This window comes from Echiichthys vipera (assembly GCF_963691815.1).
Source record: "Echiichthys vipera genome assembly, chromosome: 18".
In the NCBI taxonomy this organism is placed as follows: domain Eukaryota; kingdom Metazoa; phylum Chordata; class Actinopteri; order Perciformes; family Trachinidae; genus Echiichthys; species Echiichthys vipera.
The window spans coordinates 2728023-2743022 of NC_139843.1; the positions used below are offsets into that span (position 1 = coordinate 2728023).

At 48.0% G+C, this 15000-nt stretch overlaps 2 protein-coding genes across 3 annotated transcripts in view; both read left to right on the forward strand.

Moving 5' to 3' along the window:
* hid1b (HID1 domain containing b) overlaps positions 1-8023 on the forward strand; it is a 16110-nt gene extending 8087 nt beyond the window's left edge. Inside the window, exons 7-19 of one of the 2 annotated variants that reach the window (XM_083932720.1) lie at positions 1-29; positions 114-170; positions 845-985; positions 1914-2004; positions 2323-2474; positions 4171-4249; positions 4340-4504; positions 4592-4813; positions 5715-5863; positions 5949-6032; positions 6126-6217; positions 7547-7705; positions 7873-8023. The exon at positions 1-29 is cut by the window's left edge and continues 203 nt beyond it. In XM_083932720.1, coding sequence (XP_083788846.1) covers positions 1-29; positions 114-170; positions 845-985; positions 1914-2004; positions 2323-2474; positions 4171-4249; positions 4340-4504; positions 4592-4813; positions 5715-5863; positions 5949-6032; positions 6126-6217; positions 7547-7705; positions 7873-7936 — 1484 coding nt within the window. In that variant the 3' untranslated portion in view covers positions 7937-8023. Of the gene's footprint in view, positions 171-844; positions 986-1913; positions 2005-2322; positions 2475-4170; positions 4250-4339; positions 4505-4591; positions 4814-5714; positions 5864-5948; positions 6033-6125; positions 6218-7546; positions 7706-7872 lie in introns of both variants that reach the window. The other variant, XM_083932719.1, reaches the window with a different exon arrangement.
* A 1789-nt stretch (positions 8024-9812) lies between these two features.
* LOC310960887 (pre-mRNA splicing regulator USH1G-like) overlaps positions 9813-15000 on the forward strand; it is a 10088-nt gene continuing 4900 nt past the window's right edge. The window contains exon 1 of the mRNA XM_083932725.1: positions 9813-10025. Coding sequence (XP_083788851.1) covers positions 9862-10025 — 164 coding nt within the window. The 5' untranslated portion in view covers positions 9813-9861. The remainder of the gene's footprint in view (positions 10026-15000) is intronic.

Consider the following 15000-nt stretch of genomic DNA (forward strand, 5'->3'; position numbering starts at 1 on the left):
CATCCCCCTCCCCCATGGAGGAGCATGAGGTGAGAGGAAGTTTATCTGTTCATCATCATAAAATGACTGACGCTGATTCAGAATTTAAAAACTATCTTTTCTTTATTTTGCAGCCGGTTGGACCTGATAACCTCTTTGTGAATTATCTCTCCAGGATCCACAGAGAGGAGGTAAAATACGACCTCACCTTAGGGCGCACTCACACCGTCCTTCTGCACCGGGACAAAACCGTTTTTTCGGCTAAAGCCTAGTGCGTTTGACCAGTGTGAGTGCAACCGCTCCACGCACAACTGCGGCACGCTGGCCGTCCACGGTCCGTTTGGGAGAGGTGGGCTTTTGTAGAGCGCGTTTGCACATGTACGAGCACGAGCGTGCGCACGTGTACGAGCACGAGGCCTACGGCGGTTCTGAGGTCATTTCCTGTGCGCCTGTTGGGACGTAGAAAAAAGAAGGAGGGACCATGCGCGGACATTTCAAACAATGGCGGTGAAAGGTTCACGTTGGTGTGATGCGGAGGTGGAGTGTTTACTGCAGATTTGGTCGATGAAAAGATTCAAAAACAGTCGACAAGACGCACAAAAACTCCGAGGTCTACGGAAAGATCTGGAAACAAAGCCACGCATCGCCATGACGTCATCAATGCGTGTGACGTGTTACGGCGTGATGACGTATAGGCAGCAAGAAGCATTCTCCGAGGCCCAGGTAGTGTGAGTACAAACGGGCCTGGAGGGGGGACAAGGACCCTAAAGCACGGGGCACGGGACGGAGGCACAGTGTGAGGGCGCCCTTAGAGTGTTAACTCAGACGATGCTGTATATTAGAGTGTTTTCTCTTTGTTTACCAGGACCTGAGCTTCATCCTCAAAGGTCTGGCGCGGCTGATGAACAACCCCCTGGTCCAGACGTACCTGCCTCGCTCCGCCAAAAAGATCCAGTTCAACCAGGAGCTGCTGATCCTCTTCTGGAAGTTCTGCGACTTCAATAAGGTGCGGAGCTTTCTGGAGTTTTCTACGCACAGATCTGCAGCTACAAGATGGCAGGAAACGCCACGTTATACAGTAAACTAGTGCAGTGACGAGCCTCAGGCGACACATCTGCAGCCAGACGTTTATGCCTCCAGCTCATTCAGTTCCCGCTTTAAAGTGTTCGATGAGACCGACTCCTGTAGTTTTAAAGTTCTCTGTGAACTGTCCCAGGCTGAGGGAGCAGCAAACCTCCACACTTTCTTTCCCCGTTCAGCTTTTTTGGGACGGACAGCGAGAACAGATCCAGAGAGCGTAGATTGTAAAACACTGTTTGGGTTCCTGTAGAACCAACGGTGAGAAGGAGGTAAACCTGAGACAGCCCTGTGGAGGAGAACATGCAGGCGTCTCAGTCTGCGTGTTGATAAGGAGGACCGTCCAACCTGTTCACACAGTGATGAGGGCGGCTGTGGTTCAGTGCCAGAGTGGGTCGTTCTCCATTCGGGAGATCGGCAGTTCGAATCCCCAGCTCCACATGTCGAAGTGTCCTTGGGCAAGACACTGAACCCTGAATTGCTCCCTGTGCTGCGCATGGGTGTGTGAATGTGGTGTGAATGGTTAGATTAGATGGTCTGTAGATGTCCACCATCAGTGTGAATGTCTGTGTGAATGTGACAAGTAATGTGAAAGCGCCTTGAGTAGTCAGAAGACTAGAAAGGTGCTTTATAAGTTCAAGTCCATTTACCATGATGAGTTAGTGCTTTAAAGCCAGTAATGAACCTCAGAGCTCCATGATTCACTGAGTCAGGAGCCCGTGAGCTTTGAGACGAGGCTGCACATAAACAACATCACCGTGGTCCAGAACAGAAAGGCGGGACTTGATCCTTGTGTGAGGGAGTGAAGTGTAACAGAAGAGTCACAGCTTTAACTCTGTTGTGTTTGTGTGTTTCAGAAGTTCCTGTTCTTCGTGTTGAAGAGCAGCGACGTGCTGGACGTGCTGGTTCCCATCCTCTTCAGCCTGAACGATGCCAGAGCCGATCCGTGTGAGTCATCCAGATTAAATATAATATTGTGTTTGCGTATGAACGTGAGTGTCGGCTCACGCAGATCAGTAAAAATGCCTTTGTGTGTGTGTGTGTGTGTGTGTGTGTGTGTGTGTGTGTGTGTGTGTGTGTGTGTGTGTGTGTGTGTGTGTGTGTGTGTGTGTGTGTGTGTGTGTGTGTGTGTGTGTGTGTGTGTGTGTGTGTGTGTGTGTGTGTGTGTGTGTGTGTGTGTGTGTGTGTGTGTGTGTGTGTGTGTGTGTGTGTGTGTGTGTGTGTGTGTGTGTGTGTGTGTGTGTGTGTGTGTGTGTGTGTGCGCAGCGCGGGTGGGCCTCATGCACATCGGCGTCTTCATCCTCCTGCTGCTGAGCGGAGAGAGAAACTTTGGCGTTCGTCTGAATAAACCGTTCACGCTCCGCGTCCCCATGGACGCGCCTGTGTTCACAGGAACCCACGCCGACCTGCTCATCGTGGTAAGAGGACGAGTGTCAGAGCATGTTTTATATTAAAAAGCCTGGAAATACTTCTGTTGTTTTCATGTTTGCAGCCGATGTCTTCCCTCTGTTGTTGTTTGTGATGCTGGGACTGAAAACAGCTCAGCTCTCTAAGGGGCGCCCTCCCACTGTTCCTCCGTCCCGTGCCCCGTGCTTTAGGGTCCTTGTCCCCCCTCCAGGCCCGTTTGTACTCACACTACCTGGGCCTCGGAGAATGCTTCTTGCTGCCTATACGTCATCACGCCGTAACACGTCACACGCATTGATGACGTCATGGCGATGCGTGGCTTTGTTTCCAGATCTTTCCGTAGACCTCAGAGTTTTTGTGCGTCTTGTCGACTGTTTTTGAATCTTTTCATCGACCAAATCTGCAGTAAACACTCCACCTCCGCATCACACCAACGTGAACCTTTCACCGCCATTGTTTGAAATGTCCGCGCATGGTCCCTCCTTCTTTTTTCTACGTCCCAACAGGCGCACAGGAAATGACCTCAGAACTGCCGTAGGCCTCGTGCTCGTACACGTGCAAACGTGCTTTACTAAAGCCCACCTCTCCCAAACGGGCCGTGGACGGCAAGCGTGCCGCTCCTAGACGTTGTACGGTTGCACTCACACTGGTCAAAGGATCCAGACTTTAGCCGTGACACCTGTTTGTGTACGGTACGGATGGACAGTGTGAGTGCGCCCTAAATGTTAGCCAGAAGTAATTAGTATTAGCTAAAAGTAAGAAATGGATAAATGACGTTAGTTGCTCAAAGAAATTGAACTATTAAGCTTCAGAAGACCCGTTTGTACTCACACTACCTGGGCCTCGGAGAATGCTTCTTGCAGAGCTACAATACGTTTGTAAAAATGTCTATAAATACTTGACAACATAATGGCATTTAGTCAGAATTGAACATACATGTTAAAAGTTTGATTTTAAAACCATTTATTTACATGATAAGCAGCTAACAAATGGTGGTCAGATGTTTAATAGTGATGAAATATCCTCTGACAAGTCTAGAATTTAGAAAAACAGAAAATGTGGAGGAGCTCTGTGTAAATATTTAGGTTTAAAAAAGTGGATAAATGTCGTAAGTTAGCTAAGTAATGACTAAAAAGCTCAAATGATTAGCTAAACGGATGGATAAATAGTCTAGTTAGCTCAAAGAAATTGGAAAATGTAGCTACACTCGCTTCACTCCGAGTAACAGAAGGATGATTGTTGACCAAACCAGCCTAAATAGTTGTGATAATAACATTAATAACAGTCGTAAAACATTAACTAACTGGGAAGAGTGAATGGGTCTCACAAAGGAGGCTAGAGAAGCTTATAGATGGGGACCCCATGGTTCATGGAAAGGTAGTGGTACAGTTGTTTGTGCTTTGTCGTCTCTCAGGTCTCTGCTGATGGTGGTGGTGCCTGCTGCAGTCGTCCTGCATGACGCTTCCTGCTGCGTTTATAATCTATCACCTTAGCTGTGCTTGTTTCTACTATTCTGCTGTATTAATAAGTCATATTCACATTACTATAGATGTTATTATAGTTATTGGGAGTGTGTCTGTCTCTGTCTATTCATTAACACATCCACTCTTTTATAATGACTGTTTTTCTACATTGGGAGTGAGTGAAGGGGTGCATGTGTTAATGTGACCTCTGATCCAAACACTCTCTTTACTCCTTCGTGTTCAGATCTTCCACAAAATCATCACCAGTGGACACCAGCGCCTCCAGCCCCTGTTCGACTGCCTGCTCACAGTTGTAGTGAACAGTGAGTAGCACAGATGACGTGTCGCCCCCCGGTGGCTGAGTCAGAGAACTGCAGAGTGTCTTAAAGTGTCTTGTTTGTGCGTCTCCGCAGTTTCACCTTATCTGAAGAGCCTGTCCATGGTGTCGGCCAACAAGCTGCTCCACCTCCTGGAGGCCTTCTCCACACCCTGGTTCCTCTTCTCCTCCCCCCAGAACCACCACCTGGTCTTCTTCCTGCTGGAGGTCTTCAACAACATCATCCAGTATCAGTTTGACGGTGCGAACACGGACGTGAACTCAAGCCCAGCGAACGCCGCGGTGGTACCGGCCCCCCTTTTTTAACGACTTAAATCTCCCCTCACAGGAAACTGCAACCTGGTGTACGCCATCATACGGAAGAGGAACGTTTTCCACCAGCTTGCCAACCTGTCGTCCGACACCACGTCCATTCAGAGGGCGCTGCAGAAGAAGAAGAAGTCCGGGATCTCCAGGTCCAACTCCACTGAGGCAGAGTCTGTGGAGGGCTCCAGACCTGCCGTACCCGTGGAGCCCGGCACTCTCAAGGCCAGCTTAGAGGCCACTCCAGGTATGAAGACACATGTCACCGCCGCTTTAGACCTTTTCAAAGTAAACATAAACCTTCTAAATGTGTCCTAGCCTATTTCCTGTTGCAGTGTGTGTGAACGACATCAGCTGACAGGAAGTTAAAGCTGAATCCTAGACTGTGTAGTCTTGTGCCCATCTCCAGCCCCCAGTACACGCACCGAATGAGAATCAAACCACTTATATCAGGGAAACGGCGTCGACATGTACGCACCAGCATGAGTGCTGTCTGTAGGGGGCGCAGATATGGAACAGGACTGATGATGACGGCCTTAAGGTGTCGCCCTTTATCTCCAACTTCAAAAGACAATTATATCTCCACACTGGCCTGGGAACGCCTCGGGATCCCCCAGTTAGAGCTGGTTAATGTGGCCCAGGAAAGGGAAGTTTGGGGTCCCTGCTGGAGCTGCTGCCCCCGAGACCTGATCCAGGATCAGAGGCTGAAGATGAGATGAGATGAGATATTATTATATCCCCATTCATCTGATATCTGATGACGTAACGAGCGGTGGGATTGGCAGGAGCATGCAGAGAAGACCGCTGCAGAGACGAGCGTTCACGTGAACAGATGAACGATGTGTGACCTCCCTCCTTGGTGCTGCAGCTCACAGACGTACAGATGATTCACACACGTACTCAGAAGCTGTCACAGCCGATCCACGTACCTCTGGATAACAGCAGTTATGATGCACTCAAATGATGGCAAATATCATTTATCAAAACGTCCACATGAACTTTTCAAAGCACTCCTGCAGCGTCATCCACGTCCATGTGTGGTCGGTCGGTTCAGAGGCACCTTTCACGCCTGCAGGGGGCATAAATTTTGATACTCAGCAAAAAGCTTTTATTAAAACCGTTCTTTTTCCCCCTCTTGTGTCCTTCAGGAATCGACAAGATAACAGAGAAGTCGCAGGTGAGCGTGGACGGCACCATGGTCGCTGTGCCTCATCCGGACTCCCCGCAGACCGATGCCGACAGCAGCGCTGTAGCTGGAGCCAGCGACACAGAGTCCAACTCAGAGAGAGACCCCGAGGTGCACCGGGCTCCACAGCACTCATGCTCTCACTTCATCTCCTCCGTCTGCAGTTAAAGTGACTTCTGTGCTTTTATTCTGACAGGGCGGCCGCGCAGAGTCAGAGGCAGCGAGGAGTCGGTTGTCGAGCGTGTCGTCGTCAGCGGCCTGGAACGCTAACACCGACTGGGTGAGTGGAAGCGTCCATGTTTTTAACCTTCCTTCTGTGTTTCTGTTCCGTCTTTCTGATCCGTCCTCCATCGTGCTGCTCCTGCGTCCTCAGGTGTCGTCATGGAAGACCAAACTTCCTCTGCAGACCATCATGCGGGTGTTACAAGTACTGGTCCCTCAGGTGGAGAAGATTTGCATCGACAAGTAAGAAAAGATCTTCTTTGTTAAGTGGTAAATGGTGTCCAGCAGGGGGAGACTCCACTTAAAGCTGCATTCTCTCTAATGTCCAGCAGGAGGAGACTCCACTTAAAGCTGCATTCTCTCTAATGTCCAGCAGGAGGAGGAGACTCCACTTAAAGCTGCATTCTCTCTAATGTCCAGCAGGAGGAGACTCCACTTAAAGCTGCATTCTCTCTAATGTCCAGCAGGAGGAGACTCCACTTAAAGCTGCATTCTCTCCAATGTCCAGCAGGGGGAGACTCCACTTAAAGCTGCATTCTCTCTAATGTCCAGCAGGAGGAGACTCCACTTAAAGCTGCATTCTCTCTAATGTCCAGCAGGAGGAGACTCCACTTAAAGCTGCATTCTCTCTAATGTCCAGCAGGAGGAGACTCCACTTAAAGCTGCATTCTCTCTAATGTCCAGCAGGAGGAGACTCCACTTAAAGCTGCATTCTCTCTAATGTCCAGCAGGAGGAGACTCCACTTAAAGCTGCATTCTCTCTAATGTCCAGCAGGGGGAGACTCCACTTAAAGCTGCATTCTCTCTAATGTCCAGCAGGAGGAGACTCCACTTAAAGCTGCATTCTCTCTAATGTCCAGCAGGAGGAGACTCCACTAAAAGCTGTATTCTCTCTAATGTCCAGCAGGGGGAGACTCCACTTAAAGCTGCATTCTCTCTAATGTCCAGCAGGAGGAGACTCCACTTAAAGCTGCATTCTCTCTAATGTCCAGCAGGAGGAGACTCCACTTAAAGCTGCATTCTCTCTAATGTCCAGCAGGAGGAGACTCCACTTAAAGCTGCATTCTCTCTAATGTCCAGCAGGAGGAGACTCCACTTAAAGCTGCATTCTCTCTAATGTCCAGCCGGAGGAGACTCCACTTAAAGCTGCATTCTCTCTAATGTCCAGCAGGAGGAGACTCCACTTAAAGCTGCATTCTCTCTAATGTCCAGCAGGGGGAGACTCCACTTAAAGCTGCATTCTCTCTAATGTCCAGCAGGAGGAGACTCCACTTAAAGCTGCATTCTCTCTAATGTCCAGCAGGAGGAGACTCCACTTAAAGCTGCATTCTCTCTAATGTCCAGCAGGGGGAGACTCCACTTAAAGCTGCATTCTCTCTAATGTCCAGCAGGAGGAGACTCCAATTAAAGCTGCATTCTCTCTAATGTCCAGTCACAATTCTCTGCGTGACCATCAGGGAGCGTGACGCCTTCACGCATCACACAATCGTTTGATCATATTGTTAATATAGAAACATGGACGAGTGCAGCTCTAATCATTCAGATGAACTGTTGTTCCTTCGTCTTCCTCAGGGGTTTGACGGACGAGTCAGAAATCCTGAAGTTCCTTCAGCACGGCACGCTCGTCGGCCTGCTGCCCGTCCCTCACCCCATCCTCATCAGGAAGTACCAAGCCAACGCCGGCACGGCCATGTGGTTCCGCACCTACATGTGGGGAGTCATCTACTTACGGTAAACAAACTGAACATTCAGCTTTAGTCTGATGGATGAACCCGTACAATCATTAGTATCTCTAACTGGCCGGGCAGGTCGCACACGCCGGACGAGCTTTTGTCCGTCACGGCTGGAGTTTTAACAGTGACTTGTTCTTTTCCTCTCTTTAACTCTTGTTGCCATAGCAACGTGGATCCTCCAATCTGGTACGACACGGACATCCGGCTCTTTGAGATCCAGAGGATTTAGAGCAGCTGTTGGGAAAGTGTCCCGTTGACTTTGTCCTGTGATCAGAGAGGACTCTTCGCACCTCGCTGGTGCAGTGGTGATCCAAACTTTCAGGGTTCAGATACAAACGAAGGATGTTTAAAACATTAGTGACTGTGTTTCACATAAAACCTGTATAAAGGTCATTAAATCTGACATAATCATGATGATGTGACGTTTATTTGTTTATTCATCTTCATTCAAATGCTTTTAATTCAATATTCACAGCAAATAATCTGCTCAAACCTCCTTCAAACCTTCTTGCGTTCAGTATTTGCGTTAATCGTACAGTTCATCAGTTGTTCTGTGGTTCCAGTCCAGCGTCGGCCGCTCGTCACGTGGTGATGAACAGCTCCATCAGAGCGCCCACAGAGTGCATCCTGTAGAAGACGCTCAGCGGCTGACCCAAGTTCACCAGAACGAACCAAGCGGAGAAGCCGAAGAACTGTTTCCCGAGGCCGTTCTCAAACTGGGGGTGGACTCCGAAGGCGGGGATGACCCACAGCTGCAGGAGGAGGGAACACGGGTGTGTTTCAGAAGAGCAGAGACGACAAAGACGCCTGTATTTAAACACGTGATGTTTTTACCATGATGTTGGAAAGGATGAGGAAGGCACAGAGTTCCTGTATCGCTCTTTTGGTCCAGGGTTTCTTCCCATCGTGTTCTCGAGCAGAAGCCGGCGAGTTCCCGTCCAGCAGTGAGATATCCGCCTTCCTCTCCTCTGGTATGGGCGCAGCGACCTTTTTCCTCGACGTCAAGCAAGAACCCCCAGTGTAAGGCCTTGTTTCACCACAGGTATAATGGCCGAAACACTGTGAGTTAGGAAACAAACAAAAGATAAAACAACAGTATAAATGGTAGTCAAATGACATACCACACATGAATAACAGCCTGAGGGATTGACGCAAGGGCGCACCACACTGTCCATCTGTACCGTGCCCGAAAAAGTTTCACGGCTAAAGTCTGGTTCCTTTGACCAGTGTGAGTGCAACCGTACCGCGCCTAGGAGCGGCACGCTTGCCGTCCACGGCCCGTTTGGGAGAGGTGGGCTTTAGTAAAGCACGTTTGCACGTGTACGAGCACGAGCGTGCGCACGTGTACGAGCACGAGGCCTACGGCGGTTCTGAGGTCATTTCCTGTGCGCCTGTTGGGACGTAGAAAAAAGAAGGAGGGGCCATGCGCAGACATTTCAAACAATGGCGGTGAAAGGTTCACGTTGGTGTGATGCGGAGGTGGAGTGTTTACTGCAGATTTGGTCGATGAAAAGATTCAAAAACAGTCGACAAGCCTGTTTGGATCAAACAGGAAGTCTCTGTGGTGGTTGGTGTAAACGTAATTAAATTTGTGTTCCTGTTATTTTTATATTTTATACGTCCCTGTGTTTATATTGTTCATATTTATCTAAATTTTCTTATTGCATTTTTTATGTTTGCTGCTGTTTGAAGGAGCTTTCCTGTTTGTGGGACTCATAAAGGAATATTTTATTTAAATCTTTAAAAAAATGTAATAATTAATTGTTTCTTATTGCTGCTTCTTTTACGTTTGCTTCAGATTTCATAAAGAGTATTTTATTTTTATTTTTATTTTTATTATGTCAAAGCACGTTGTTGTGTTTCCAAAGGTGCTGTACTAATAAAGTTATTTTATTATTATTATATGTTGAAAGGGGGCGTGGCTCTGTGTCGTAGCCCCGCCCCCTGCTTGACAACCAGCACGCCTCATGCTCGTCTCCTAGCAACCCGCCTGTCAGTGCGCTCCGTGCCTCTCCAGGCCGCCCGGACCCGCCGCGTCCCGGACTGAAGACACCGAGGCGAACCCCCCCCCCCCCTCCCTCCAGGAGCCTCCATGGACTCGAACCGAGCGTGAACCGGGCCACAGGACCCGAGGGCGCCGCCGCCGCCGCCGCCATGAACGACCGGTACCACCGGGCGGCCCGGGACGGCCACCTGAACGTGCTGAAGGAGGCCACACGGAAGGAGCTGAACGCCCCGGATGAGGACGGGATGACGCCGACCTTATGGGCCGCGTACCACGGCAACCTGGAGACGCTCCGGCTCATCGTGTCCAGAGGGTGAGTCCGAGCACCCAGCACCCGCCCCGGGGTCACCTCACCGGGGACAGCCGGTGGTGGGGCACCGGAGCGGGGTTCATTCTCTATTTAAAATATCACCAACAGGAACTCTCTAGAGTCTTTTAGCATCACACAAATATTTATCAGCCATAATTATAATATTGTTATTTTTATTTATATAATTATTTCGGTTCATATTTAATATTTCGTACTATATTCTGTCATTTTAACAGGCATTATTGTTAATATTATTTTTATTATTTAGGGTAATATTTAATATTTTGTACTATATTCTGTCATTTTAACAGTGGCTTTTCTTGAACTCTAAATTCAATTAAACTGAAAAAATAAATAAAAATAAATATAAAACCTTTACAATTATGTAAATATAGTAAATAAAAATAAATTGGATCAAAATTAATAAATATAAATATAAAATGTGTACAATTATGTAAATATTGTGTATAAAAATAAATTGAATCAAAATAAATAATAAAAAATATCAACTATGTAGTACATTAGTCCACAACCTGCTGAATATATATTAAATATAAAGAAATAAACAATATAAAAATATGAATTAGATCACTGTAATAACCTTAAAACTCCACCTGGTCAGTAACTCCATAAAAACATCTCTGTGTTCCTGATCATAACTCTACGTCAGTAACATGTGGCTGCTCACATGAACATGAATATAAAGCATGCTGCCCGCGCCCCCGTCACTAATGTAATCAGCGCTGCTGCAGATGGAGGCCTGATTACAGAGAAAGGTCACTTACAGCAGGACCCCCCCCCCCCACCACCACCACCCCCTGATGCTCACACACAAACACACGCTCCATAGTGGAAGCGTGTGCTGATGCATAACTTTATATGTTAATGTCACAGATGTGGCTAATCCGTTACATAGCAGACCACCAGAGCCGGTGCAGCTCCAGTGTGGGAGCCATTGTAAAGCAGCGAGCGGGGGACAAACGATATGAGGTGGAATCAGCCGCGTGCAGGAAGAGAAAACTGGGAGATGGTGATAAATGATAAAAGGCTTCAGGAGTAAGTCTATCTGCTGCTGAGATACGTTTGTGCATCAGAGGCGTCTATTGTTGGAGGTTTAGGACCCGGGCGGATCTCGGGTTATGGGAGATCCCAGGTTTAGTCCAGGGGGAGGAAAGATGTGTTCGGGGGGGTTTAAGGTGATAAAACCATAGACTGTATAAAAAATGGACGCAGCCTCTCCGTCTTCTTGTCAGACTTTGACTCCGCTTCATTTCCTCTGACCAAAAAAGGGCATGTATGTGACGTTGGGGGGAGGGGCGTACGTCCATCTGGCTGACGTATTTTGTTGGCGGTTTAGGACCGGGGAGGATCTAGGGTTATGGGAGATCCCAGAGGGAGGAAAGATGTGTTCGTAAAGTTCTGGGGGGGTTGTTTTTTTATTGCGGACACAGAAAATTCACTCAGCCGCTGAAAAAAAGGTGTTAAAACCATAGACTGTATAAAAAATGGACGCAGCCTCTTCGTCTTCTTGTCAGACGTTGACTCAGCGGGTCAAGATGACGGAGTTAGCGTGCTTATGATGCTAATCCTGACAACTAGCCTCTGAGGAGAAGTGAGGGCTAGCGGCTAAGTGTCACTCAAGAGGCCACGCCCCTAATTATTCATAAACTTTAAACTCCACTAAAATAAAAACTAGCCCCTCCCCCTCAATGTTGTCATGGAGATCTGATCTAAACACACAGACTAGAATGTTCTTTTGTCCTTAAACAGGTTTAATGATGCTGTGTAAACGGCTGTTTAACATGGGGCTCAATGAGAAACTGCTCTGTTATGAAACCTGCCCCTAGTGGACACTCAGAGAACTGACGCTGACGGAGCTTCCTGATTGGATCAAACAGGACGTCGCTGTGGGCGGGGCTTGGTTAAAACTCCTCATAAGCATTATATGCAAATCCAAATGACCCTGCAGTGCCTGTAATCCTGATTGACAGCTCATAAACTTACATTAAGTTAATTTTATTCTCTTCCGTTTGATGCTGAGAGGCACCTCCGCTGTCTTTACGGCTCTGATCTTCACTCCTGTGTAAATCTCCTGTGTTCAGAGGTCGTCTTCAGTACCAGACTCTGCTCTAAACTCAGTTTCATCTCTGAGAACACACAACACACGAGAGATCAGAGCCGTAAAGGCAGCAGAGATGCCTGTCAGCATCAAACCTAAGAGAATAACATGAACTTCTTCTTTGTTTTTGAGGGCGCCCTCCCACTGTGCCTCCGTCCCGTGCCCCGTGCTTTAGGGTCCTTGTCCCCCCCTCCAGGCCCGTTTGTACTCACACTACCTGGGCCTCGGAGAATGCTTCTTGCTGCCTATACGTCATCACGCCGTAACACGTCACACGCATTGATGACGTCATGGCGATGCGTGGCTTTGTTTCCAGATCTTTCCGTAGACCTCTGAGTTTTTGTGCGTCTTGTCGACTGTTTTTGAATCTTTTCATCGACCAAATCTGCAGTAAACACTCCACCTCCGCATCACACCAACGTGAACCTTTCACCGCCATTGTTTGAAATGTCCGCGCATGGTCCCTCCTTCTTTTTTCTACGTCCCAACAGGCGCACAGGAAATGACCTCAGAACCGCCGTAGGCCTCGTGCTCGTACACGTGCGCACGCTCGTGCTCGTTCATGTGCAAACGTGCTTTACAAAAGCCCACCTCTCCCAAACGGGCCCCGTGGACGGCCCGCTGGCTGCAGTAATGCACGGAGCGGGTGCACTCACACTGGTCAAACGCACCAGGTTTTAGCCAAAAAAACGGTTTTGGCCCAGTGCGGAAGGACAGTGTGAGTGCGCCCTGAGATGTCAACCAGGATTACATGCACTGCAGGGTCATTTTTATTTCAGGGGACACAGCAGGCTGGTATTTAGCCCTGCTCTGTACTAACATGAGGGCAGAGTGCCGTCCGTCACGCTGCCGGTGGCAGGTTTATGAGGCGAAGGCAGTGAAGTGGAGCGTTTGATTCTGGAGGGGCGACTGCAGACACAGGAAAGGTCACAGTGATGGATGGGCGTCTTTATGCCACGATCTCTGGAGGCGCCAGCGCGGAGCGAGTATGAAGCTAAGACAGAAAACTGAGCTCCAGGTCAAAGGTCACAGAAAGAGGGAAAGGGGGAAAAGATGAGCAGCGAGTTTAGACACGTTTCACAGGAAGTGTCTCACTTCATTGGCTTTTTTTAAATTGTATTTTGAAATATTTGCCGTTGAATTCGACACTGAAAAATCAGATAAGGGAACATGGGACATAGGAACATAGGAGCGCTCCCTGACAATGTTAGCATGCTGATGTTTAGCAGGTATAATGTTCACCATGTTAGCATGCTAACGATTAGCAGTGAACAACACAAAGTACGGGTGAGGGACGGCCGTATGTTTTGCAGGTGATCTGGTCACAAACCAGAGTATTGGGTAAAGTTCACCTGGTGGTGGTGCTAGAGGAGAAGTAAGCGTCGTCTCCTGGGGATCGTAAACGTCTGCAGTAAACCTCCTGATGATGAATCCAGCAGATGTTGAGATATTTCAGTCCGGATCAAAGTGGCGGACTGAGCAACAGGTCTAGACTGACGTTTTCAGAGCCACGCGGGCTGAAGACAGGATCTAATTACAACACCAGGAGTTGAGTTCTGGCTCTCGGGGCAAATGATGAACTCCACATGCATGTGCGCTCTACAGGGAGGTGGGCTCAGCAAGCATGTCTTTGCCTGAAAGCTCCCTTTTGTGTTACAGTCACGCTAAAGTATTCAGGTTCGATCCCCGGCCCTACATGTTGCTGGTAAACAGGTGCTGGTTTGTGTGTCATCCCTGAGTCAGAGCTCCTGGCAGAGCTGCACATGGTCATGTTACTGTGTGATGTGTGTGATTCCGCCCTCGTGTTACTACGCTGAGACATTTCTCACCTGTTCCCCTGGAAGACGAGCTGCGTAATTTCCCTCTCAGCTGTCAGGGAAATAAACCAGAGTAGAATTTGATGCTCTGGACGTAAAAATAAACTGCATACTATTCGCTCTCCTATCAGACAAGATATTTCAGTGCAAACAGGGACGGAAATCAGGGCTGGAGCCGATAAAGGCGGCGGCCCTGGGGCGTGTGGTGACACCGTCTCTGGGTGTCTGCAGAAAATAGGCTCACGGTGTGTGGGATGAATAATGCAAAGTCGCCTCTGTCATGTTTAACCTGCAGCGTTTCAATTATTGATCAGGGCTCCACCGCGTGGGCGCGGAGAACACAGGAAGAGGAGGAGCACCCTGCACCGTGCACCACGGAAGAGTCCACATGTGATCTATACTCAATCTGTACAGGAGACAAAGTCCAGCGTGTTGTTGTTGTTGTTGTTGTTTGTCCTGGTTTTGCCTGCACAGCATTGTGGGTAGCACTTTACCAATATGATGGTGATATGACAGAGTCTGCCATTGGACAAGGTTGCAAAAAGACTTTAAACTCACTCATGATGCACAGTCAGCTCCAGTCTGTTATTTAAATGTGAGTGTTTTCAGTGTGAAGGTCTTTGGAATAAGGACTTGATACGTTTATAAGGGGCTTATTAACATTATTATGTTAATAAGACTATATAAGTGTTAATAGTAGCACCACAAACGTTATTTAAAAGTTCATTGTTAAAAACCTTAAGCTGACGGTGACGTTTAATGTCCCCGACAGCCTCTGAGGCTCAGTTAGACACTTATTAGATAATAAGGATTTTTTAAGAGGTTGAAAATCTACAAAATTCTTTTTATGTTGTGTTTTATGATGTAGAACAAAAGGTGGAAATCTTTTAAACCTTCTTCTTCTTCTTCTTCTTCTTCTTCTTCTTAATATTAATATTATTATTATAACCTTTATTTAACCAGGAGAAACCACTGAGATTAGTGATCAGACCGGCAGCAGCAGAGTTACAACGCGTAACTTTACAAACAGAAAACAACGTCT